The sequence below is a fragment of the Stegodyphus dumicola genome, chromosome X2, assembly GCF_044657685.1.
Source record: "Stegodyphus dumicola isolate Sdum_Otavi_A_Nest chromosome X2, ASM4465768v1".
NCBI lineage: Eukaryota > Metazoa > Arthropoda > Arachnida > Araneae > Eresidae > Stegodyphus > Stegodyphus dumicola.
The window spans coordinates 196,491,729-196,517,414 of NC_140781.1; the positions used below are offsets into that span (position 1 = coordinate 196,491,729).

Consider the following 25,686-nt stretch of genomic DNA (forward strand, 5'->3'; position numbering starts at 1 on the left):
AAAACTGGAAAGCACACCCAACAGGTTGCTAATAACACCTAAACAAATTCTATTTTTAAAAGCTTTAATGTTATGCACATGCATTTAGATTTCGAGCTATTTCCTAATGATTTTCTGTGCGTAGTAAATTACTGATTATAACTTTGAAACAAAAAAATAACAATAGCGAAGTATTTCATTATAAATTTTACATATTTTTAGAGGAAAATACATGCACGGGACATCTTAAAAACACGTACGTTTCACTGCCGTAATGCAATGTTTTGAAGTTACAAACATGGACGCCGCTTGTTCGGTGGAGTTTCATTCCCCGATAGTGGAGGAAACTGCGAACCCTCCCTCCTTATATTCTAACCTCCTTGGTTTATAGCTGGTATCTTCGTTCCTTAAGATACAAATTTATATGGTAGGATTTCAATTGTATAATTTGAACGTTTTAGTTTATTCGTTTTATAACTTTCATGAAAAGTAAGAAATCAATTGTTACTATTTTTATTAATTGTAAAGGTGTTAAATAAAGGAATGCTTTTCTTTATATATTAATTATTATTAAGTTAAGATGTACTGTTCTGTTGTTAAAATTTTTTTGCATAAACTTACAAATTTCTGGGCAGTATAGTTATAAAAGTAAGTAAAATATTTACACAATTGAACATGTGGAAAGATGTATTCAAAAACTTATATAGGTGTATTTCTGTAATTCAACTTAATTAAAGGCAGTTTCTTTGAGATTAATAAATATGAAATGCGCATAAACTGAAATCATTGAATTCACATAAATCTGTTTTATTTTATTAAGATTTATTTTCTAACCTAAGCAAATCCGTGAAATGTGCAGAAACATCATTTTTTAAAGGCTTTAATATTATGCGCATGCATTTAGATTTCGAACTATTTCTTAATAATTTGCTGTACATAGTAAATTATGGATATCATCTTTATTACTTTAAAACAAAAATTCAACAATAGCGAGGCATTTCATTATAAATTTAACATATTTTTACTGGAAAATAAATGCAAGGAACAGCTTAGAAACACGTACATGTCACTGCTGTAATGCAATGTTTTGAAGTCACAAACATGGACGCCGCTTGTTCGGTGGAGTTTCATTCCCCGATAGTGGAGGAAACTGCGAACCCTCCCTCCTTCTTCCTTGGTTAGAATAGATGGAGTTAGAAGTAGCCTTAGATGGAGTAAGCCTTCCCCGTATGTTCCCATGCAATGAAAATGAAGCCATGATACGTCACGATGCGTGACGTCACGACTGATATGTGTGAGTCGTCAGCCATGTTTTTGCGACCCTTTAGGGTTGCAATTTCGGTTGGGGGCCAATCTTTGGCTCTTTAGCCGTATTAGTTAAAACTTTAATTATTTAACATTTTAGAGGACCTTTTAGAGAATCTTAAGTTCCGATTTTTCGCACTCATATAGAGATGTGTGACTTCTCTCTCGTAGTTTTTTAAAATGACGAATTTCTCATATGATTCATGATGCGTTTTTAAAACATTTTCACATATACTTCAAATTCATATATAAGTTACAAAAACTTTTTTGTCAACTTACTTCTGAATTTTCAGTTTATACTCTTACATACATGCATAATGTTAGACAACTCAAAATGTACTTTTTGACAAGAGATTTCCCGCAGCTGTATTCTTAATTTCCATGAGGTTATAATGGGTTTGAAATCACGTTTTCATATTTATGTAACTACTTTTCTTTTATAATTCAAGGTAGTTTCATGTATTATATAAAAATTATAAGCCTTTCAATACAGTACTTGTATGATACAAGTACTGTATTGAAAGGCTATATACAGTATGATATTCAGTATGAATACAGTATGATAATTCTTAATATCTTAACTATACCATTTCAGTACTGATGGAGTTAAGCATATTACTTTTATTTACATTACATGTTAAATTATTTAGAGAACATTAAAGCTGTGGCTACAAATTTACTTCAGTAATTTTTAAGTTTCTAAAGCTTTTCTGAATCAAAAGTTACTTTTTTAAAATTGTAAGCAAATTTTATATGATAAGTGGATAAATACATGCTGATGCTTTAATATATCTAGCAAGTTCGCATTTTAAACTTCTGAAAAATTTAATAGCTTGTCTGCATAATAATTCTTGTTTTTCATTTTTAATCTACGTCTTGTTTATCATTTTTAATATGCAGTTTGAAGTTTGCTCACATGGAATCGAATGTCTATTATTGCAACAATTTGGTTAAAAATGTTATTTTGTGTGCATATCCAGAAAAAGGTAGCTAAAAGCTTTATGATTTTAAATACTGATTTGAGATATACACCTTTAAATTTTGATGTTTTAGCAGAATGCTATAAAAACTATTTCAATGCTCTAATGGCTGTGGGAATCTATATTTTAAAAATATATTTTTATATAAATTTAGCAATGTAAAAATTCCATATCAAAAATACTATTTTTGTTCTTTATTTAGCTAAAAAGAAAATTTTAAAAATTAATAAATACACACATAAATAAATAAATAAAAAATAAAAAGAATACCTTTCCACACAAAATTTAGACACTATTTACTGATACATTTGCTATTGAGAAAATACTTTATACAGTACATAGAAAAACTGGTAAATTTATGAATTAAACAAGGGAAAAAACATACATAAAATTTAAAATTTAAATTTTATATTTTCTTTATATGAGTAGAGAATTTTATATTTGCTTTATAGAAATAGTGAATATTTGTTAAATTCAAATTTCATTCCTTGAAGCAATGGCACAAGAAAATTATTAAAATTAATTTAATTTTACTATTTTCTCGTGAAACAATGTTGTTAATATATTATTACACATATCTGAATATTTAATGATAATTCAGTACTCTTCTGTTATCGGGATGGAAATCAAAAATGTATGTATACACACATACATATGCATGGTTCATATATACATACATTCAATATACATCCATATAGAGATTTCTGAATCCGGTCCCGATAACAGAAGAGTACCAATAATTCTATAATTAGTTAATATCCTTATTAATTAATTTGCATAAATAAAAACAAAAGTATTATTTAGCTTTAAATCTACATCTTTTGATAACAAACATATGCAAAATACTTGTACTTATAGTGAAAATAAAACAAAAATTGTTATTTTTCACTCTTTTTTTCTAACACAGTGCAAGTCATTCCATTATAATCAAATTTTATTAAAACACAGTAACTGGATTTTTTCCATTAAAGTCAACACCTTTATATAGAATATACATAAAGTCAACAGCTTTGTATAGAATGATATAATGCTAGACCTACTTTAACTGAAATTTTATTTATATGAATTTATGGGGAAATGCCAGAATAAATGCAAAAAAAACCATCTGAATAAATCTTAGCCGACACTGTTATGATAGTATTTTTGTTTTCAATAAAATGTTTTTAAGGTATACCATTTTAGTTCAGTTTTCCCCCCTATTAAAGGAGCTACCCTAAGAGACATATTTTATTTACATATATCTCATTAATATGTTAAAAATATAGCTTAAGTGAGTTTTATGTGCATACTGTAAGGAAGGGGAAAGCCTTAATTCAAAACCTGTTTTAAAGCAGTAAGTAAATAAATAAAATACATTGCTTTTATTAGCATCTCAAAAAATAGTGTTTTGGCTTCTAAAAACAAATCACATCATGATAGATAATAATCTTACGTAAGAAGAAATATCTGATTAGGAATACATTCTTTATATTTATTTGATAAGATCAAAACATATATGCAACATCACATTATGAAAAATCCTGCGAATCATTACAACACTGTAAGACATTGATTAGTAAGGTAAACATCAGTTGATCATTCTTTCACAGTAGCAATAAATTTTTCATTCAAATTCTTAAAAATATGCCAAAACAAATTTACGATTGGTGCTTAAGATTTAAGGTCACACAAAAGTAAATTTGATTTAGCAGAGCTTGATATCTTCCATAACATAAAAGTAACTGCTACATGATGGAAGTTTTTGTGAACAAAATACAAACATTTTATAAATACTTAACCTTAATGACTAACTTCAAATTAATCCAATAATGATGGAAACAATAATGTAATTGAGTACTGCAAATTTACTTTGTATGATATTTCTATGTAAAATCTGAAATTTATAATAGGTGAAGGACTTTACATTATTTAAACAATGAAGCCCCACTTCTGAAAGTGAGGACTTAGACAAGACATATAGGACATTAAAACATACATTACCATATTATTATATTACTCAAAATTATTACTTTCAATAATACTGTTCTTTTGCTTACTTAATGCATATTCCTATATATATGTAAAATTTAAAATTAAGCAAAAAAGTTATTTTAGTTTAATCCTGATTTTGAACAAACCTCTGTAGACTCTGAAGGCAATCAAATACAGGTTTCTCTTTTTTAGGGGCAAATCTGAAGAAATGAGACCTGTGTCTGATAGGCCTCGAAATCAGTAATTTTAATCAAAAACTATATCAAATTGAGGTTGCTTTTATGCCTCATTTTAAATATGATTATTATAATAAAATACACATTTAATTATATATATATAACAGCAAAATTTAAACAGTATTATGAATTATTATCTATTAAAAATTTCAATTTTTAATCTATTCTTAAGCACTGAAATTAAAGCTTAATCATATAATGCCTGAATTTCAATATTTTGATTTATTTATAAAACAAATTGGTCCATTTTTAATATGAAACATTTTTTATGAAAACTATAAAACTTAAAAAAACATACATTTTAAAAACTGGATATCATTGAATGGTAGTTTGGTAAACCCAATGCCTTTTACATGCTGTGGGGTCAACAGTTGTGTTGGATTAGGCACATTAAACAAGGCTTTAGTTTTTTAAACCCATCTTTCCTAGAACATTCAAACTGGTTTTCTTCAAAATGCACCTTCAAATTTAACAAAAGCATGTATGAAGTTTAACATTAAAATCAAAAACACTAGTATTTAATTACAGTTGCATGTACTAAATGAATTTAATCACACTATTAAGAATGAAATTTTGTGAAAAATTTTAACTTTTATATGAAAATAGGACAAAATTAAGAATAAATAATTAAGTTTATGAAGCTTCCTGAAGGACACAGAATATATTTACCTCACTATACAGAATAACCTAAACAATTTATAATTTATGTTATACTTACCAATTTTTAAGACTGGCGCCAACTGATATATTTGGCGACAATACATCAGAATCAAAATACAGCATAGACCTTTAATACACTATTCGTACAGTAAAATTTAAATAAAAAAACGCCTATTACAATCCCAACCGAGACAAAGTTTACATGAAATATAGAATACAATTTTATAAACAGTATAAACTATTAGCAACAGTATTGGCGATATTTTGCTGCACAAATGCACACACATTCCACAATTGATTTTATATTTGTAAAATCATTTCAGCGTCAATAAGTGACAGCTAAATGAAAGTACACATTTTGAAAAAAAAATAATAAGGGAATTTTTCTCATATGCTATGAAAAAATACGAAGCTGCACTTACTTCACAAAAACACGCTCCTGCGACCGAAATCCATTGATCTCGAACAGAAAGAATTACTTCTTCTTCGTCTTTTTTCATTTTTTGCTAAACAAAACATCCTAAAGTTATTTCTAGAATGATTTGACAATTTGGTGCAGCACATCTATCCATATTTCTCAAAATCAGGTCGAAACGATCAACAAAGCAATGCTGAACTAATAGCGAGTAGCAATAAAGTCAGAATAATAGAAATACTAAAATACCTGTTTATGGCATTTACTTATGAAATTAGCTGCGTAACAGCGGGAATGATTGACATCCTTCACTACATTCACCAATTTTATCTGGCTGAGCAGTTTTAATACAATTATAAACAAAGCTTTCGTCTTATCCCTACGCTACACGGCAGCCATGCTGGCTCATCAGTCGTGACGTCACGCTGTCGATCCTTCCTCTGCTTCAATTTTGTGACGTCATGCTTACTCCATCTATTCTAACCTCCTTGATTCTAACCAAGGAGGTTAGAATCAAGAAATTCTAACCTCCTTGGTGTTTCTTTCCCCGATAGTGGAGGAAACTGCAAACCCTCCCTCCTTCTATTCTAACCTCCTTGAATTGAACCGCCGATATATTTTTCCTTCGCACCTAAGCTTGATTTTTCATCCGTCGGTGCAGAAAGACTTAGCGGGTGCAAAACAAGACATCTGTCTATTTAGTCTGTATGTCTTTATCCGTTATGTGGTAGGTTCGTGAGTTTTGTTTTGAATATTATGCGCCGAATAATATTTATTGTGTAACGAAGTTAAGGTTATTTATCTGACGTTTACCATAATTTCCAGATTTGTTAATGTGTGTATTTCGTTAAGGAAATATGGCATCTTTGAGGGAAGTAAGTAACTGTCAAAATTTCTCTCGATTTGGTTATGTTGTAAGTCGGAGCGTATTTATATGGTCTATCAAAAATTTCAGTATGTGTTGTCAGAAAGATGATAGCATAATAAATAGTCCAGAATTTGGCATGACTAAATCTATGCCTGCAAAGTTTTCATTAGCTATTGAACCAAAAGGAATAGCCGGAAAGGAAGAATACATTTGCGTTTTTCTTTACCGGGCTTGTGAAGACAATGCTCCAGAAGTTGTTTTTGTAGAATCTTTTTTGTCAATTGTAGATGCTGAGGGAAAGTTGTGTAATATACATGGATCAAAAATTTTTATTAAAAAATATGAAGGTTGGGGTTTTCCAAGTTTTATACTTAGAGAGGAAATTTTTGAAAAAAAATCAGAATTTCTACCTAATGATACGCTTACATTACGTTGGGAAATCGGCGTTCGTATAGAAGATAATCAGTCGACCGAAAGGAATGCGAACCAAAAGAAAGAAGAAATTTCAGTGTATGAAAGTTTGTCTGATGATCTAAAAAAAATGTACGATAGTGGAGAGTGCAGTGATTTAACTCTTCAACTAGTAGGTGAGGAACTAAAATTGCATAGCGTTATTCTTGGTGCTCGTTGCTCAGTGCTTGAAAATATGATTGAGGCTGAAAGATTAAAACATCACGTAGCTAATCTCGATTTTACAGATTTGAACCCAGATGCAGTAAAGGCATTCATATCATATTTATATACAGGTAAAGCACATTCAATATGTTATGGACCTCTAGGCCTGTATGAAATGGCTAGTAAATATGGCCTCCGTGAGCTTCAGCATATGTATAAACCAAATGAATTTCATGCTGAGACTAAAATTAATGTTAATAATTGCAGTTATACTTGGGTTATTGAAAATTTTAGTTCTTTAAAGCATTCCATTGGTGAAAACGAATTAACAGCCTCATTTCTGCCACTAGGTGAACATTTTGATCTTTTGTTTCAGCAAAAATGTCAAAGCCAAGAAGATGTTGATGTGTCAGTTTTTCTTTGTCGACTGTCCTTTGATAATGAAGAGATGGCTGTCCATGTCAAATTTAAAGTCTCTATTGTAGATTCAAATAATGAATTGCAACACACCGCTACATTAGATCAAAAGTTTGGACTGGGTGAAAAATCTGGCTTTTGTCCTTTTATAAAAAGAGATGTACTGTTTAAGGAGGAAAAAAATCTTTTACCAAATGATACCCTTACTCTCCAATGTGATATTTCTGTGTCAGATGGTACACACGAACTGTCTGATGTTGAAGAGGTTTTTTTAAGAGAAACGTCTGCAGGGTTTACTGATGATCATTTGATGAAACTTGGAGAGGATTTAGAAGCTCTTTATAAGAGCAAAAAGTTGACAGACATTACAATTCGAATGAAGGATGATGAATTTAATGTCCACAAAGTGATTTTGATGGCCCGTTCACCTGTATTTCATGGTATGTTCAGTCATGAGATGACTGAAAAAAAGACAAATGTCATTGAAATTACCGACATTGAACCACATATAATTGATATTATGCTGCAATATATTTATTCTGGACAGCTTAAAAATGTAAATATGGACAATGCTGTTGAACTTTATTCTGCATCAGATAAATATCAGCTTTTAGATATGAAAGCTAAATGCTGTACTTATTTTTCAAGTTCCTTGACAGTAGATAACGTGTGTGATTTGCTTATCATAGCCGATATATATACTGATGACCAGCTGAAGTTAGCGGCAAAAAAGTATTTTTGTTCTTATGCTTGTGATATAATAGAGACAAGTAAGTGGCAAAACATATTAAAAAATAATGCTTTACTTGCTTCAGAAGTACTGCAATTTCATAGTGCTTATTATGTCCGTGTTTATAAGGCCAACATGCAAGGTAGATGTCAATAAAATCTTGCAATTATTTTCTGCATATGGTAATTTGTCATGACACCAAAATCGTGATTTCTTAGACCATTAAATTGTATGCAGCCAAATGCACAGTCTGGAAATAGTTGATGGGCCCGATTTTTTTTAAACAGAATGAAAATTTTGTATTAACAAAAAAGTAATTTAAATAAATTTTAAACTTTGCTTACTAAATAAATATTTATCAAAACATGCAATAATGATGCAAGAAAAAAAATTTATATTTTGTGTCTTAATCAAAAGTTTGGTACCTGCAAGACTTTTTGGCTAATCTTTGGAATATGGTAACAGGTAGTTTGGCGACATTTTGGTAAGGCGATAAAGGTTACTAGCTAGTACTTTAGCAGTGTACATGGATAAAGTCAAGAGTGTGCGCAATGCCGTTTTTGTGCAATTCTGGGATGTTTTTTTAAGTGAAAATAGGTTGACGTGTACATGGATACTGTGTATGTGCAATTCTTAAAAACGCGGCAACCAGTTTGCGATTCTGCACTTTCTCCCAATTTCGCACCTAATCTTCGTCATGATTAAGCACTTTTGTTCCATAAAAGTTCTAGCATAAGCGTAATTTGGCTAGCAGATTGTTGGAAAAAATGTTTGAGTAAAAAAAAAAAAAATGCCTCTACTTCGTGAAAACAAAATGGCATCCAAACAAAAGCTAGCAGGTTGCTGTAGCAGGGTTGGTCGCCAAAAAATCGCCAAGTTACCATAATCCAAAGATTAACCAAACTTTTTTTGGGGGGGAGGGGTAAAGCTTTGTAATTTAAATATATTGGCAGCTAAACATTAAATTTTTAGACTGAAATTTATTTCCGATAGTTGTAACATGTTATTATTAAATAACTTCCTTTAATTTAAACTAAAAATAAATAAATTATAAAAACATGCCATTAAGTAATTACAGCTATTTACATACTGTATATAAGTAATTATAAACTTCTTTATTTCTTATTACAGCATGACACTTAATAGAATTAATGAAGTTTTCAGCATGTTTAATAATAAACAGAAATTCCCACCATGTTTATATATGTTGTTAATTAAATTGCTTATGTAATTATCAAATTATGTACTTATTTGTTGATTTATGTAAGTAAATTACTGACAAAATTTTATTAAATATTATCATAAATACAAATTTATATTAAAATTCTTTTTCCCGATATATATGTAACGTGTTATATAGCTGTTGAATGAACTGCTGATTTATTGTTTAATCAGTTTCATTTTCATGGATGCTTACCACCTTTGACAACTAATAGCTCTTTTATAAGCCCAAATCGTGCCAGTGCTGTTTACTGTTGCCAAAAGATGCTGCAGAAGACAAGTATCGTGCCAATAATATGTGATCAGCTTCTCACTCCTGTCTCTTTTGTGCACGTTCCTAAGTTCTGGAAACACCTGTTAAGATTTTTTTTTAAAATTTCAAAACCTGAACATTGACTTACATTTCATTGCAGATAATGAGAGGTGGCATTCTTTTTGTGAAATAGGTAGTCATATTTGATTTGGTTTTGTATGTAAACAGCCGTAGACTATTTTTTAATATTTTTTGCATGCTCGTACTTTAATAATAATCTGTGAAGAGTAAATATTATCGATGATTTTTTTGTTAAAGCAGCCACCTCATTCAGAAGTTAGAATTGGCTTACTTGTGATAAAAGTTGGTACTATTCGTTTTCGAGGGCCGTAAAAAAATTGCAGTGAAAATGTATGCGCGAAAGCACCAAATCTAGCAAACACGGCCATTTAACAGCGTGCCAAATCTCGCGTATGCGCTGATTTCAGATTGCGTAAGTTTATATAGTTCAATATTTCTTAAGACGCCATTGAAATACTAGTTTAATTTTTAATTCCTTTTTTGATATCCTATGGATTTAACAATTTGAGAATTGCCTATGATGAAAAGTATGCGATAGAATTTTGGGTAAAGTGCAGAATCCCCCACTGCTTGACGCGTTTCTAAGAATTGCACATACTCGGTATCCATGTACACATTGACTTATTTTCACTTAAAAAAAATCCCAGAATTGCACAAAAATGGAACTGCGCACACCCTTGACTTTATCTATGTACACATCGACCTATTGTCACTTTAAAAGTAAAAGAAAATTGACAAAATTCCAATTGTTTTTACCCTTGTAAATAGCGGCAAAGAAATAAGCGGGCAATTCTGCACTTTACTGAAAATGTTTTCAAAGAAAAGGCATCATTCATTATAGAAAATTATGTTTGAACAACCAACGAGATGACATTATGCTTTAGCGATAACTCGGTAGCGAAATATTATATGAAATTAACCTTTCATCTAAATTAAAACATTAATATTTAGATAGTTATTTACTATTGTACCCTTTCTTGCGTTAACATGTTATATACAGGGTGATCAGTGAATAAGCCCTGATTTCAAAATTAAATATCTCTACAACAAAGATCGATAAAATTATGCGGTAAACTGTATGTTTATTAGCAAAACTGTAAAAATGGTGTACAAAAGTTTAGAAAATTTAGTTATGAAAATCGTTAACAGATGGCGCTCTAATCGCAATGACCTATCAATAGCCTTTAAAAATGTGCTTTGAATTCAAAAGTGATCAGTACTACTGTAGGCTAGTGAAAAAAGGGCTAGCGTAGAAAGTGAAATAATGTATTCCATTGAACAGCATGTTTTTTTTGGTTCTGGAATTTCACCGATTAGAACACAGTCCTACGGCAACACGTCGCAGTTTTCAAAACCGATTCAATGTTCCAATTGGCCCCGATGCGAAAACCATTCTCATGCTCTTCACGAAATTTGAACAGACTGGCAGCGTGGCTGATGATCGAAAGGGAAATGTTGGGCCTAGGCAAACTGTAGTCACTCCTGAAAATTCAGCCAAAGTTAGCAAAATCCTAGGAAAAGCATCCGACGGATATCATCAGAGACAGGTTTAAAGTACACGAACATGCAAAAAATATTAAAAAATAGCCTACGGCTGTTTCCATACAAAACCAAACCATACAAAACCATGGCCATACCCATGAAAGTTGTGCAACAAAGGGTTGACTTTGCGAATCAGATTCTGACAATGGTCGACAACAACAGATTTGATATGAGCTGCATCTGGTTCACAGATGAGGCACATTTTCATTTGAATGGAATCGTTAATAAACAAAACTGGAGATTTTCGGGTCCGAAAATCCACATTTGTGTGAAGAGAAAGAACTGCATTCGTCTAAAGTTACTGCATGGGCTGCGGTTTGCACCAGAGACATTATCGGATCATTTTTCGTACGAGAAACGATAACTACTGAACGTTACGTTACAATTTTGGAACAATTTGTCAGCACTCAACTAGCATTGGAGGATCGGCCAGGTATCGACTGGTTGATACAAGATGGGGCTCGACCACATCGAACAGATAAAGTTATTCACTTTCTTCATGAATACTTTGGAAACAGAGTAATTGTGTTAGATTATCCGCAATTTACTGATACAAGAATAGCTTGGCCTCCATATTCTCCCGATCTGAGTCCTTGTGACTTCTTTCTGTGGGGCGCATTGAAAGACACTGTCTATCGAAACAATTCCGCTACTCTAGATGAGCTTGAATTGTTGATTGGTGTTGCATATGATTCCATTTCCATTGAGACATTGCAAGACGTGATGTCAAATTTCATTGTTCGTTTACACCACCTCATTATTCTGAACGGTGAACATTTTGAAAAAATTGTATTTTGATTGCAAAGGCTGCTTCATTTTATTTTTTTTTTTTTCCACTCCTTTCAGAAAGTTTTCAACGCAGAGCGCCATCTGTTAATGATTTTCGTAACTAAATTTTCTAAACTTTTGTACACCATTTCTACAGTTTTGCTAATGAACGTACAGTTTACCGTATAATTCTATCGATTTTTGTGGTAGACATATTTAATTTTGAAATCAGGACTTATTCGCTGATCACCCTGTATCAATATGTAGGATTTTTAGTATGTGCAATGCCAAATTTATGTTTTCAGTTCATTGTTTAAGTTTGTCAGTTCATTGTTTGTCCACCCCCTGTGTTCTTGTGTAAAAAACCAAATGCAAGATTATTGTTTATACAAAGAATGTTAGTGTCTGAATGCAAAGTTAAATGTAATTTGAAATGTGTAAAGACGAAAATACTTATTCTGTAATAGACATATGTTGAATAATAATTTATGCTTTACAATCAGTTTCTCTTCAATAGAAATAATTTAAAAAAATTTTTTTGTCATTTCCTGTTTCAAATGCTGGTCATGAAAGATCCACTCACAAAGGAAAGAGAAATAGGGAGATCAAGAGTCATTGAAATACTTTTTAAATTATTGCATTGAAAATAATATAATGCACACATTTTAAAAATTTTATTAATAAGTTTGCTGCTGTATGAAGTAGAAGAATGCTGCTGTAATAGGATTTGGTTACCTACAATATGATATCCTGCTTATATAAAAGTTATGTTTAATATTCAGGGGCTTAAACATCATTAGAAGAAAGTTACACATTTACATTTTAGCATTTTGTTTTTCTGGATTTATTAGGCTTCTGTTAAGTTTGCTATATGATATGCTTATGATTTTGAATGTATGCTTTTTTATACATTGACTGTAAATCCCAAATCATGAAAATAAAAAAAATTATTATATTTGAATTGGTGAAAGTATAGTTTAGGGCGATTTTTGGCGGTACATGGATACCGATTTTGTGCAATTATTTTACTCTTTATTTTGGCTTGCGAAGCGGCAATTTTTGTACAAAAATCGCCGCTACACAAAGCCAAAATAACAAGACAAACAATTGCACAAACTTGGCATCCATGTATACATCAACCTATTTTCACTTAAAAAAAATCCCCAAATTGCACAAAAAGGGCATTGCGCACTCCTTTGATTTATCCTTGTACACGTCGACCTATTTTCACTTAAAAAAATCCCCGAATTACACAAAAATGGCATTGCACACTCCTTGGATTTTATCCATGTACACGTCGACCTATTTTCACTTTAAAAAAAATCCTCGATAGGCACAAAAATGGCATTGTGCACTCATTTAACTTTATCCATGTACACGTCGACCTATTTTCACTTTAAAAAAAATCCCAGAATTGCACAAACTTGCATTGCGCACTCCCTTTACTTTGTCCATGTACACATCGATATATTTTCACTTGAAAAGTCAAAGGAGCACCAAATTCTACAATATAGGCTAACAAAAATACATAATCTCAATAAAATACATTTTAAACCAAACAATAAAATAACATAAAAAAAGGAAAAACATGTTATACATTTAAGCACTACCAAAAGCAAATATTAACTTACCATGATTTTTGAGTTCGCTTCGTACACCCGGAGCCACGTAAAAATCAAAATATCAATCATACTCAAATGACTTTTTTTCAAACCAGATACTCTTTCTGATCGATAGCTTCACATAGTGACCACCTGAACCTTTCTTCCTACAAACCCATTCAAGTCCATGTAAACGGTTTTTACGATCGACTACACTATTATCCTTTCTACATACAGGACACTTATAATGGCTACTAAGTAAACCTTCATTTACACACCAGTCAAAGCTCCTTTCCCCTTTCGCTCCAAATCGTACAGAAATTTGAAATTAATCTTACTACATTCAGCCATTCTACCGTCTAAAGAATCAAACCAACACACACGGTGTCCGCCGATAACATCGCGGCAAAATCATCGCAGGCGAAAACGTCGCTGAGAAAACAACGCAAGGCGAAAACGTCGTACTACAAAACATCGTGGGAGAAAACATCACAGTTCTAAAATATCGTCGTCGAAAATAAAGCGGTTCAAAAACTTCGCAGTTTAAAAGCATCGTGGTCGAAAATATCGTGGTAAAAAATAAAGTATCAACAAATCATCGCAAGACGATAACATCGCAGACCTGCTTTTTTCAGGCTTTAATAATTGTAAATGGATATTCCCATAATGATTTGTGATCAGGAGATGGAAAGAAAGATAACTTTTACTTTCATATTTTTTATTAACTAATAAATTTTTGCTGAAAACGTAAGAAGGAAACTTTATACTTAAGAATAAACTGAAGCAGAACAAGAAATAATTTTCATAATCAGAGTGTTAGATTGACAAAAGTGAAGAAAACAATCTCATAATTAGCAATTTTTTATGGATAAGGTCATGCAGTTACGTAGCTTCCTTTTTCTAAACATTTTTAGATTATACTTTTAGTGAAAAAATACCAGTAAAAACTTTATAAAAATGATTTATTAATGACCTTTGTTAGTTAACTATGTCAGTTTAAAATTCTATTAAGTGCTATAAGTTGCCTTAATTTTCTATGCTTAAATTTCCTTCTTACTTTTTCAGCAAAAATTTATTAGTTAATAAAAAATACAAAAGTAAAGATTATGCTTCTTTCCATCTTGCGCTCACAAATCATTATGGAAATATCCATTTACAATTATGAAAGCCTGAAAAAAGCATGCCTACGATGTTATCGTCCTGCGATGATTTGTCGATACTTTATTTTTTACCACGATATTTTCGACGACGATGTTTTTAAACTGCGAAGTTTTTGAACCGCTTTATTTTCGATGACGATATTTTGTATCACAATGTTTTAGAACTGCGATGTTTTCTCCCACGATGTTTTGTATCACGACGTTTTCGCCTTGCGTTGTTTTCTCCGCGACGTTTTCGTCCGCGATGTTTTCGGCTGTAACCACACACACCACAAAAACGCTTACAAAACAAGCCATGATTCAAAATTTCCCAGAATCATGCACCCGATTATGTCACAATAGGGTTTCCATAACATTCAATTACTCAGGCTACCATAAATGAAACAACAACTTGGCGATAAATTAAACAACAACTTCGCCATAATACAAGGGGTACCTTAAAGTCTACTCTAACCCTTTGAATCTTTCAGAATGACAGAGTGGTATGTATATTCATATGTTTATTATAGTGGGTAGATTTAGCACAACAAATGAAAATCGCATTACTAACTTATGATAAGATTACTGTCAATCATATTATGCAAATATGTAATTTTTATAGGCCAATAAAGACCATTTATTAATATAAAAATGACGATTTTGTTAGAGTAGACTGAAGGGTACCCCTTGTATTATCGCAAAGTTGTTGTATTATTTATGGTAACCTGAGTAGTTGAATGTTCCATAAATATTACTTTTACCTAGAATCGGATGCTCTTTTGACTTTTTAAGTGAAAATATATTGATGTGTACATGGATAAAGTCGAGGGAGTGTGCAATTTTCTGATGTTTCTTTAAGTGAAAATAGGTCGATGTATACACGGATAAAGTCAAGGGGAGTGCACAATGCCTAGTCAAAGAATTGCACAAACTCGGTATCCATATATCGCCAATTGGGTTCTATTTCTTCACTACTTAAAATAGCCTCTGAATCATTAACAGACTCCATTTTCCAAAGCATTTTAAAAGTTTCATCAATATCAATAGGTTCTAGCGAAAATACACAATATAATTAATCAGCTGAATCCACTGCAACAGTTAAAGCATTAACTACATATATAACCAAAAATAATGCTCTGCCGCACTAAATGCGAGTCCTTGATACAAATCTTCCCTGATTTCAGCATACTGAAAAATGCTGTGCACCAATTAGCCTATCTATCTGGATTTAAAAAATTCTGGTTTGGCAGTTTCAGTATCCTGAATTATAAAGCTCTATATTTATATGTCTTGTAAATGTGGTATTTGTTATTTTAAGCACTATGACAAATTTAAGCACTAAAATGTTAGGGTTAGCTTATCCCAGTTCTTCAAAATGCTTGTGTATTTACTTTTATTTGTAAGTTTTTGTCTAGTTTATTTACCTTAGATAATTTATTCAAATTATTAATAATTTTGTTACAATAGCAAACTTTAGTTACTAGTCTAACCACTTATTTTAAGATGAATAGTTTGATTGATACAGATTAGTTTTTACTGTTTTTTAAATTTTTTAGTATTCATCTGTAATGAGTTATTTTGCTTGACTTTGATTTGAATTGGCGATAATATTTATCGATAGATGGTGCTTCAAATTTGTCTGCACTATTGATTAGACCTGAGCTGAGATTTGTTTATACTGTGTTAACTCTCCATAAGGAACTACACCACAATGGAAAAAAAGACTGCAGATTTCAACAAAGGAGACAATATTGTTTAAAACTTTATATCACTATACTTGTTGTATATTTTGGTTATTACAATTTTTACACAGGTCTCAAGTATAATATTTCGCATGGTAAAGCGTTTTTTGACAGTACAAAAAATCTGTGTGATAGGTTTTAATGATGCATATTATTGTAATTTAGAATTATGATGATAATTCTCTGTCACGCTCACAAAGTATTTTGTCTCCTTATGTGAACATAATGCCTATGATATATTCTTTGTCTTTTTGAAACTTGCATAAATGTATTAACTAGATGAGTTAATAATACAATATGATCCTTAAAACTGACATTAATATACTATGCTTTCCATCCACTGAATTTATAACCTTCAGAATGTAAAGTTTACTAAAAACTGGGATATTAAAATAATAAAAAGAAAACATGAAATACACTAATGTAGGTAACTGGGGTGTATCCAGAATTTTGATGAAGGGCATGCATGCTAGAACACTAAATTAAAAAAAAAATTATACTAATGAATGTAAGTTTGAATTCCTTGCATTTGAAAGCTACCTATAATATTTACATATATATTGTTAAATATCACATAACATGTAAAATAATGCTCACATTCACCAAATATAAATTTATGATTCTAAATAAATCGACGATTCGAGTGCAAAGTTGTATATTTAAAATAAGTAATAAGGATTTTACTAAAACAGTAATTTCTCTTTTACCGTTTCAAATTTGTAAACATGCATCACATGCCCCTCAGTAGCAAATTATCATTAGAACTGAAGTGCTTGAATTACAACACATACTCATTCTTGATTAAAAAAAAAAAAGATTTTCTAATCTATTTCTCTTGCTTGACTCATGGGCGTATGAACTGTTTCATTATAAATTTACCAGTAATCAAGCATCCAGTTTGCTACTTCATTTATATATCTCTTAGATAAACATTACGCATTTAACATACATTTTGTGAATTCTGTTCTGTTTTATTGCCTGTTTACATGACTGTATCCTGTTGCATGAAGTATGTTACTATATCTTTTGTATATTATTATGTATATAATCTTAGTACCATTTAATGTAAGCATGTAACCTACAGCACTATAACTGCCTGCTATGAGATTAACAGTGAAGATACAATTGCAGATATATAGTGTCCTTTCAAAACATCCTGCAGAAGCTTGCCTCTCTACCAACTACTCTCTCACTCGATTAGTGATGGGCATGGGAAAAACCAACTAACCTATGGTAAAATGATAGTGTCCCCATCCTCCACAGTTACTCCATTTCTCTCTTCTGCTAATAAAAATGTTAAATCCAAAGAAAGACTGTCTTAAGCTATTCTTCAAATTCGGAAATTAATGAAAAATTAGTTCCAGATTTTGGGAATCTTGAAATACAGTGAGGCATAAAACAATTGGTATTATTATTTTGTTATATGTTGTTTCCAAAAATTATTTTTTATGCTACCTGAGAACTGGTTGTCAGCATTTGCATCAACAATTTGCAGATCCAGATAAAACAAAAACATTAATATATAAATCAACAATAAGATAAAAATCAGTCCATAAGCGAAATTCAGGGATCTTCTAGTAAGTCTGCAGTTCACTGGATACATTTGAGACATGCAGTCCATGACTAGCGCTGAAGAGGCACAGTTTCTTTCTAATATCAGTGAAGTGGCATCACAACAGCAGAGAATACAGCCAGATGGGCATTGTCTATAAATCAATATGCTCATATATTCTTTCATGATAATTTGTATAGTAAAACCAAGCAGCAGTTTCCTCAGACCCAAATATAAGTTCTTCAAATGTTCTGGACATCATAGCATCTTGTGGAGGCAGGTTGCTACAAGCTAAATGGCAATGAAAATATCAGATGCATTTGAAAAACAATATAGAGCAATTTTCTCATATCAAAACAGTTCTTTCAAAGAAAAGCTTTGAATAGTGCAGAAGGTCTTGAGGACTGCCACCCTTTTTTCATAACTGGAAGCTTCTCTTTTACAATTGAAGCAAAGCAAAAATTTTCAACAAAAATCTCCTCTTTTCTCTCGTTACATTTTTTTAAATCTCAATATTCACATTAGGAACTACATTTGACTCAAAAATTGGTTTACTTAAGAAATTAAAATTCATTTCTAACCCATCACATTATAAGCTAAGGGGTGAGCTGTAGGAGGCTCAAAGGCCTTTATTAAATTTGTTTCTTATTTCTGGTTCTTTTTGTTTGCTTGTCTGTTTATTCTAAGAAAAACATACCTTGTGCATCATCAATGTACGGTACAAAGTCCGAAATTGGGATATTCATTATCCGGAATGATCCGGACCTGAAAACCACCGTTTTTCTCCTATGCTTTATGCATGCACATCTGATTCCCCCCCCCCCTCCGTGCATAATAAAACATCTGGAGAGTTCCGATTCTTAATTTCACTTCAACACTAAATAAAATACCTTGTTATTGACGAAACAAAAATTTTAGCATAAATTTGTACAATCAGTAATTTGGCTCCGTTGCTGTGTATCTGCTTTTTGGCACACGTCTCAAACTGAAACATTCCACATAGATACAGTTGATCTGACGCCAACCTGGCGAACATTATTTATTATACTTTCCTTTCATCACCGCATGTTTATCAAAGCATGACAACTTGAGTAATGATTCATGTAGCACTGCCTAAACCATTTTTTTTTAATGTTAGTAATTGAATAATAAAGGAATATGGTAACCTTTCATGTTGACATTACGCTTGGCGATGATTACAGATTTAAGTTAAATGCGCTAAAAATGTTGACAGGGAAAAATTTAACAAAAATTTCTTTCCATATGCTAAAAATAGATTTTGTTGATACTCAGACACCCCCAAAGATTACATTTAGGGCTATTTGAATTAAAAATAACTCATTTGTTATTCACATAAACCCAGAACCAGCACCAGGGCTTGTATGGCCGCACGGAGTCTCGGGATTTAGGACCCACAGAGACTGCATCAGGCGATAAGATATCTAGCGCCGTCCCTCAATAAGGCTTACGTATATGTGGGAATTTATTTATTCAGAACTTTTATAAGCCTTAAGCATGTGTAAGAAATGGACATGAGTATAATAAATAACTGAACTAATACAACTCAGGCGTAATTGTCTCAGTGTGCGATAGAAGCAAGATAAAATTTAATGGAACAACTTGTTGTTTGTCACCAAGCTTATGATACACAACCAATATGTATAGTGAAGGATAGCTAAATTTGATGATGATAGCCACTAATTTTAAAGGTTTCCGAATATCGCAAAACAAAGGTGAAATTTCCAATTAACGGATTTTGTAAAGAAATGTGGAGAAGTAGTAATGAACGAATGGTGAAATCTGTAGTATGGTTCTAGATCCAGAAAATACCGCTGCTGATAGTGAAGAAAGTGACAGAGAAGTTACTGAAAACAAGAAAATTTCGATTGGCAAGTTAGTCGGAATTCTTGAAACAGCAGGTACAAGACTTCCAACAATGTAACTGAACAAGAAATTATGTGTCTACAAAATTAAAGAAAAAGGTATTAGCAAAAAAAAAAAAAAAAAAAAAAAAAGAGCAACTTAAAACAACTTACATTGAAAGAAATGTTTAATAAGGTAAAAAAATAAATATTAAACATTTTTTTTTGTAAATTTTGATACCCTTTAGATGATAAATACTTCATTATTTCATATTTTTAATTTTATAATTTCTACGAGCTATCTTACTAGATTTAAACTGATCTAATATTCGGACTTTGTACTGTATTTCGTCTTTCTGAAAACTAGGATCTCATCTAGTTTCATTTAATTTTGATCAAATGCATTGTAGGTAAACTAAAATTTAAATAACAGCTGAAAAATCCTTTGTTTCAATAAATTTATTGTTGGGTATCAAATCTGTTCAACATCAAGATGATTAAATTAAGTCCCATTTAATTTTTTGTTAAAAGATAATAGATGAAAGATCTCTGACTTTACAAGGTGTTTCATATTTAATGAACATTCCTTAAATGGAAAATCTTTAAAGAATTTAACTCTAAAACCTATTTAATATTGCATCGATCACAGTATTCTGTGGTCATACTCTGTTTCGGATTCACAAATCAACGATTTAACAATTACAATTTTAAAAGTGGCATACCTTTAGAGTTTCCAATAGTGTGCAACATGTTGCCATTAATTTCTTTTTACATTTATAACTTCTTTAAAATTAATACATTAGCAGAACATTTGGTGACAGCACCTTTTTATTTGAAAAGTGAAATGAACACACAATTGAGGATAATAACATTTATTTCATAATGAGAGCTTGTCTTCAAATCAATATACCTATTTTAACTTACCTTATTCTCATATGTTATTTTACAAAGGTTAGTTCTAAGTTTTAAAGAAAAGCATCACTTCCAGTGTATCAGTTTTAGCCAAAATGTAATATGTTGTTCTCATTAACATAAAGGTCCTAAATACTAAAACTGAAAAGTTTTGAATTATATTTTAATACAAGATTTCAGTAAAAACTGATGGGCTTCAACTAAAGTATGTCTTCTAGTTACCCAATTTTGCCCCAAATTCATTAACTCCTTATGTGAATGTAGAAAGATAAAATAATGTGAAACAGAAATTTTTGGAACTTTCATACTTGAGTTATTATTGACAAGAAAGAATATGTCACACATAGACACACATCAAGATGAAACATCGTAAACACACATCGTAAAAATGTGGTATGGGGATCCTAATTCATGCTTTCTCTCTAAAAATTCACTTTCAAATTTTTGAACCAAAACCATTGGAGCCTAATTTGTGCTTTCTCTAAAAATTCACTATCAGATTATTGGACCAAAAACATTATCTTCCTCACTATGTATATAGGTTGGTGGGAGGTAAAAAAAATTGGGAGTTCCCTTTAGCACAGATGTCAAATTCATTGATGTTTGTTGTGCTCAGTCTTGCTAGTACGAAAAAGGCTTTTTGAGCTTCAGGTAAAGTACCAATCCAAAATTTTACCTGAACTCTAATAAACAATTTATAGCAATGTAGAAAGCTTAAATACAGAAAATGGGACTTTTGGGAAATTTCATGTGTTACTATAGATGAAAAACAGTCACACACATATACACAGACAGATGTCATTGTAAAAATATTAAAAATGTGTTGTAGGAGCCCTAGTTTATGCTTATTCATTGAAAACTATCAAGTTTTTGAACTGAAAACATCATCTTCCTTAACTATGATGTATATCAGTTGTCAGAAGGTGAAAATCATTGATGATCAATTAACATGAAAGAAAATCTCTGGTAGCTTTTGTCATGAATTGTGTATGTAAAAAATTTATTAGTTGTTTTATGCATATTGAAATTTTCATAAAATCAGCTCTGACAGATGCATTGAAATGTCTACATCAGATATGTAGACTTCATCTTATTCAATTGATCTATTTTACAATATATTAATTACTTTTACTCAAATTTGCTTTCAAAGTCATAAAAATTTTTATTTTTTCCCCAGAACTTCATGGATACATGTAAATGAAAACAACAGATGCCATAATTAAAATATTTATACAGCATTTGATATGCATAAAATTTTTATTGCTTCTAATACATTAGAGTTGATCCTGTATCATGTTTCCAGCATTTTATTTGCCAATTTCTCATCTTTCTTCAGACATAGTCATCCCTTATTCCAAATGAGATTTTCATCAGCTCCAGAAGTTTGAAAACATTTGTTATTTAATGAATTTTTTAGTTTTACATGAAATGTTTCTTAAAACTCTTTTGAGTTTAGATTAAAAAAAAAGCTTAAATTGATGTCATGCATTTGAAACCTAAGAAAAATAAAAATTTGCGGAATGTGTTTACTGTGAACCCATATGAACAGGGATTTTACAATGTATTGGGATTAACTGTGATTGTATAAACAGGAATGTTGACACTTAAAGTGTGTGCAGAATGTATGTGATCTGCAATATATTTTACATTTTAAAAACAAATCATATTTATGATGTGACAATGCAGAGAAGTGAGTACACATAAAAAAACACAGCTTGAACAGTAACACATATATTTAATTAGAAATGATATGTTACAAGCAGATACCTATGGGAAAATGTGTTCAACTGCTATTAAAATTGATGTGCCATCTTCCAATCACTTGACTTATATATATATACAGATCTTTTATTATTACACTGAAGAATGCCATGTTTGAACGTTTTGGTTCAAACATGCATTTTCCAATATTTAGGTGAAAAAAGTTTAACAGAGCTATTCACACAAATATTTACACATACATAACTACTCTGAATCGAATATTTTTAACTGAAGAGCTGATGATAAGACATAAAATGTGAAAACATTAACCATTTTTTAAATCCTGCATTTGGCTGTGTTTTCCTCTTGAAAAAAACTTTAGAATATCTAAATATTGAATTTCTTATTATCCATAACATTCAATTAAATACTACATTTGTAAGGATATACATAGAATGTATAAAATTTTGCTTAAATATAACACTATTGAACAATTTCAATTTTTCACCATAAATTCTCTTTTTAATTACAGTTCAATAATTTAGTGTTATGCATAAAGGCAATATCTATACAACTTTAATCATATAACATTGTTTATGCATTTCAGGAAGACTTTCCACACTACAAATAAAAATTCAATCTATATAGTATTTGAGAAGAAATTCAAGAATAATTTTAAAATAATTCAAAAACCCTAGCAGTTAATACTTTTAAAAAATAAATATTTCAGTATTTAACTTCAATATAAATTTTTAAAATACTGAGAGCTCCAAGGAATGTTTATTCTATTTGGAAGGGAATAAACTAAAGTGCAGCATTCGGTTATGGATCAGTCATGACATAACCCTCTTTTCTAAATTGTTACACTTAATAAAAGAAGTATGATGAATTATTTAATTACTGTTTTTACTCACATATTTCCTCCCCTATATTTTGGAACATACGATTTATGGTAGTAACAAAAAAGTGGGTAGATATCAAAGCACATTGTGCAAGTTAAAAGATAGTAAATGTAATAATTGCTACTGATTTCTTTTCAGTTATAGAATACAGTAACATAAATATGTCTATTCACGTGCATTTTGTAATTTGTTCTTTAACCCCTTCTCAGAAAAAATACGAAGCACATAAGTTTCCCTTGTTGATTTTCAAGTAATAAAACTAGTAAAAAGGGGCGAAATTATGCGAGTACAAATAATATTATCAAAATTAAATATGATTGAAATTATTACAGATAATTTTAACATTAAGAAACCTGCAGATAAGTAACATTCTATATTTAAAGTTGTTTTATTAGTCTGTAAAAATTTAATATTTAAAAATTAAGAATTTAAGGGGGAAAAGTCAAACATTACGCCATGCCATATCACAAATGCATGTAAAAAATCTCTTGGGCATAAAAGCAAGTAGAAAAACAATATAAGGTAATGGTTATATACAGTGACTTCTACAAATATATTCTAATTTAAAATTATATTGATTTTAAACCACTCACAAGACTGTACAGATACACACTTAAAAACATGCTATCAGATGAACACTTTGGACTAGGCAAGATATTAAAACTTCCTCTCAAACCAGAACATATCAATAAATAAAAAAATGATTCCATTATGCAAAAACATACTCCACACAAACAATACATAAGAAAAAGGTATCATTTTACGACTAAATTCAAATCCCATTTTAGTGGCAGAAATGCTTTAGTATATGTTCACACATTTCTTAAAGATGTACTATTGTGTCATGTTGAAATGTTTTTTGAAATATGACTTTATGCCTGCCAGTTTACTCATATCTCACACATTCATATTTATTTTGCATAAACAATAAAAGATTACAGCAAAACTTAAATTTTTTGTCAGCTTTATTTCTAATAATTATTCCATAAATGAGACAGTCACATGTTTGTATACTTATGTTAATGAAATGGAGGCAATACATGATTTTCCAAATTAATATGAAAATTCTTATGCTCCTCACATTTTGCTGATTGAAAACTTTCATGAATACAATGAAATGTAAATGATGAATAGCTAGTAATAAAAAGTACTTTCATTTGATAAAATTAATATGCTGAAAAATAATGACTCTGAAAACCTTTCTGATGTCACAATGCAATGTGAATTCATACATCAAAGACAATTCGTTAATAGGAATTTAAAAAATACAGATGTGTGTGCATTTGAGCATATCTCATTTAAGGAAGTTTTAAGTTTTCGGTTTTGCTAGTATTTTGTGTAAAATAAGAGACATGCTTAAATAATACACATTTATTGGTTAAAAAACTGCTATTCATGTGTGTAAAAATATTTTCAGACATATGCAAGGATTTGAACTTATCACACAACCCATTAATAAATATCAACAGGACTTTAATTTTTTATGCCCCCACTTGAAAAGAAAACATTTATTAAAGAAGTATGAACTTCCACAACATCAGTAAGCTGCCACCTTAAGGGGGCAATGGACATACCATGATCTCATACATTAGAATTACAGCCCAACAAACTGCACATCTGGGCAAGTGAAAACACCGAATGTGATACGTGCTTAAAGTACAGATCAGGCATGCAATAACAGTAGCGTGCCACGATAACAAGCCTGTGCTGAGATCTTTCAAATTCTTAGCTCTCCTCCTTTTTAAAACAAGTAAAGATTGATTCCAGATCCAGCAGTAAGTATAACAAGCATAGTATGGCACCTGAGTTGCAATGTCTGTTTGGAACGCAGCTTTTTTAACTTTTAGGTTTTTTACCACTTCCAAAATGAAACCAACCAGATCCCTTTTTCCTAGTAGGCCCTAATTTAGCACCAGCCATGATAGCCAATTCAGGGTGTATATTTGAAGGAAGGCTTCCACTGCGTGCTTTGGCACTCGGTGAGTCAAGAAGAAGCTCTGTGACTGCTGCATCAGGATGGCAGCGACGACCTTTTGTAAATTTTGCTATAAATATAAAAAAAAACGTTAATGAATCATTTCCAAATAAAGAATATGAGATACTATTCGAAAATTGCTCACAACAAGCAGAAAAAAGATTTAACTCTTTGCACTTTATCTACTTCAGTATTACATCTATTTTACTTCAAATAAAATGTGACATTCAATTATTGGTTGCTTCCCTGGAAAAATTCT

General features: G+C 30.9%; 2 protein-coding genes across 3 annotated transcripts in view; one reads left to right on the forward strand and one right to left on the reverse strand.

Moving 5' to 3' along the window:
* Positions 1 to 6,235: 6,235 nt before the first annotated feature.
* Positions 6,236 to 18,731, forward strand: LOC146993003 (uncharacterized). Its single transcript, XM_085810131.1, has 2 exons — positions 6,236 to 8,216; positions 16,403 to 18,731. The coding sequence occupies exons 1-2, from the start codon at positions 6,404 to 6,406 to the stop codon at positions 16,663 to 16,665; spliced, it is 2,076 nt and encodes a 691-aa protein (XP_085666257.1). The 5' UTR covers positions 6,236 to 6,403; the 3' UTR covers positions 16,666 to 18,731.
* Positions 18,732 to 22,564: 3,833 nt separating this feature from the next.
* Positions 22,565 to 25,686, reverse strand: part of RhoGEF3 (Rho guanine nucleotide exchange factor 3) — a 200,522-nt gene continuing 197,400 nt past the window's right edge. For both annotated transcript variants that reach the window (XM_035364437.2, XM_035364439.2), the window contains one exon: positions 22,565 to 25,497. In XM_035364437.2, the coding sequence (XP_035220328.1) occupies positions 25,289 to 25,497 (209 nt within the window). In that variant the 3' untranslated portion in view covers positions 22,565 to 25,288. The remainder of the gene's footprint in view (positions 25,498 to 25,686) is intronic.

Excerpts from the sequence above, each read along its gene's own strand:
- LOC146993003 (XM_085810131.1), top strand. The coding sequence starts at position 6,404 with ATGGCATCTTTGAGGGAAGTAAGTAACTGTCAAAATTTCTCTCGATTT. Across the intron at positions 8,217-16,402 it reads TTGTGATATAATAGAGACAA|ATGGTGCTTCAAATTTGTCT; the intron begins GTAAGTGGCAAA and ends ATTTATCGATAG.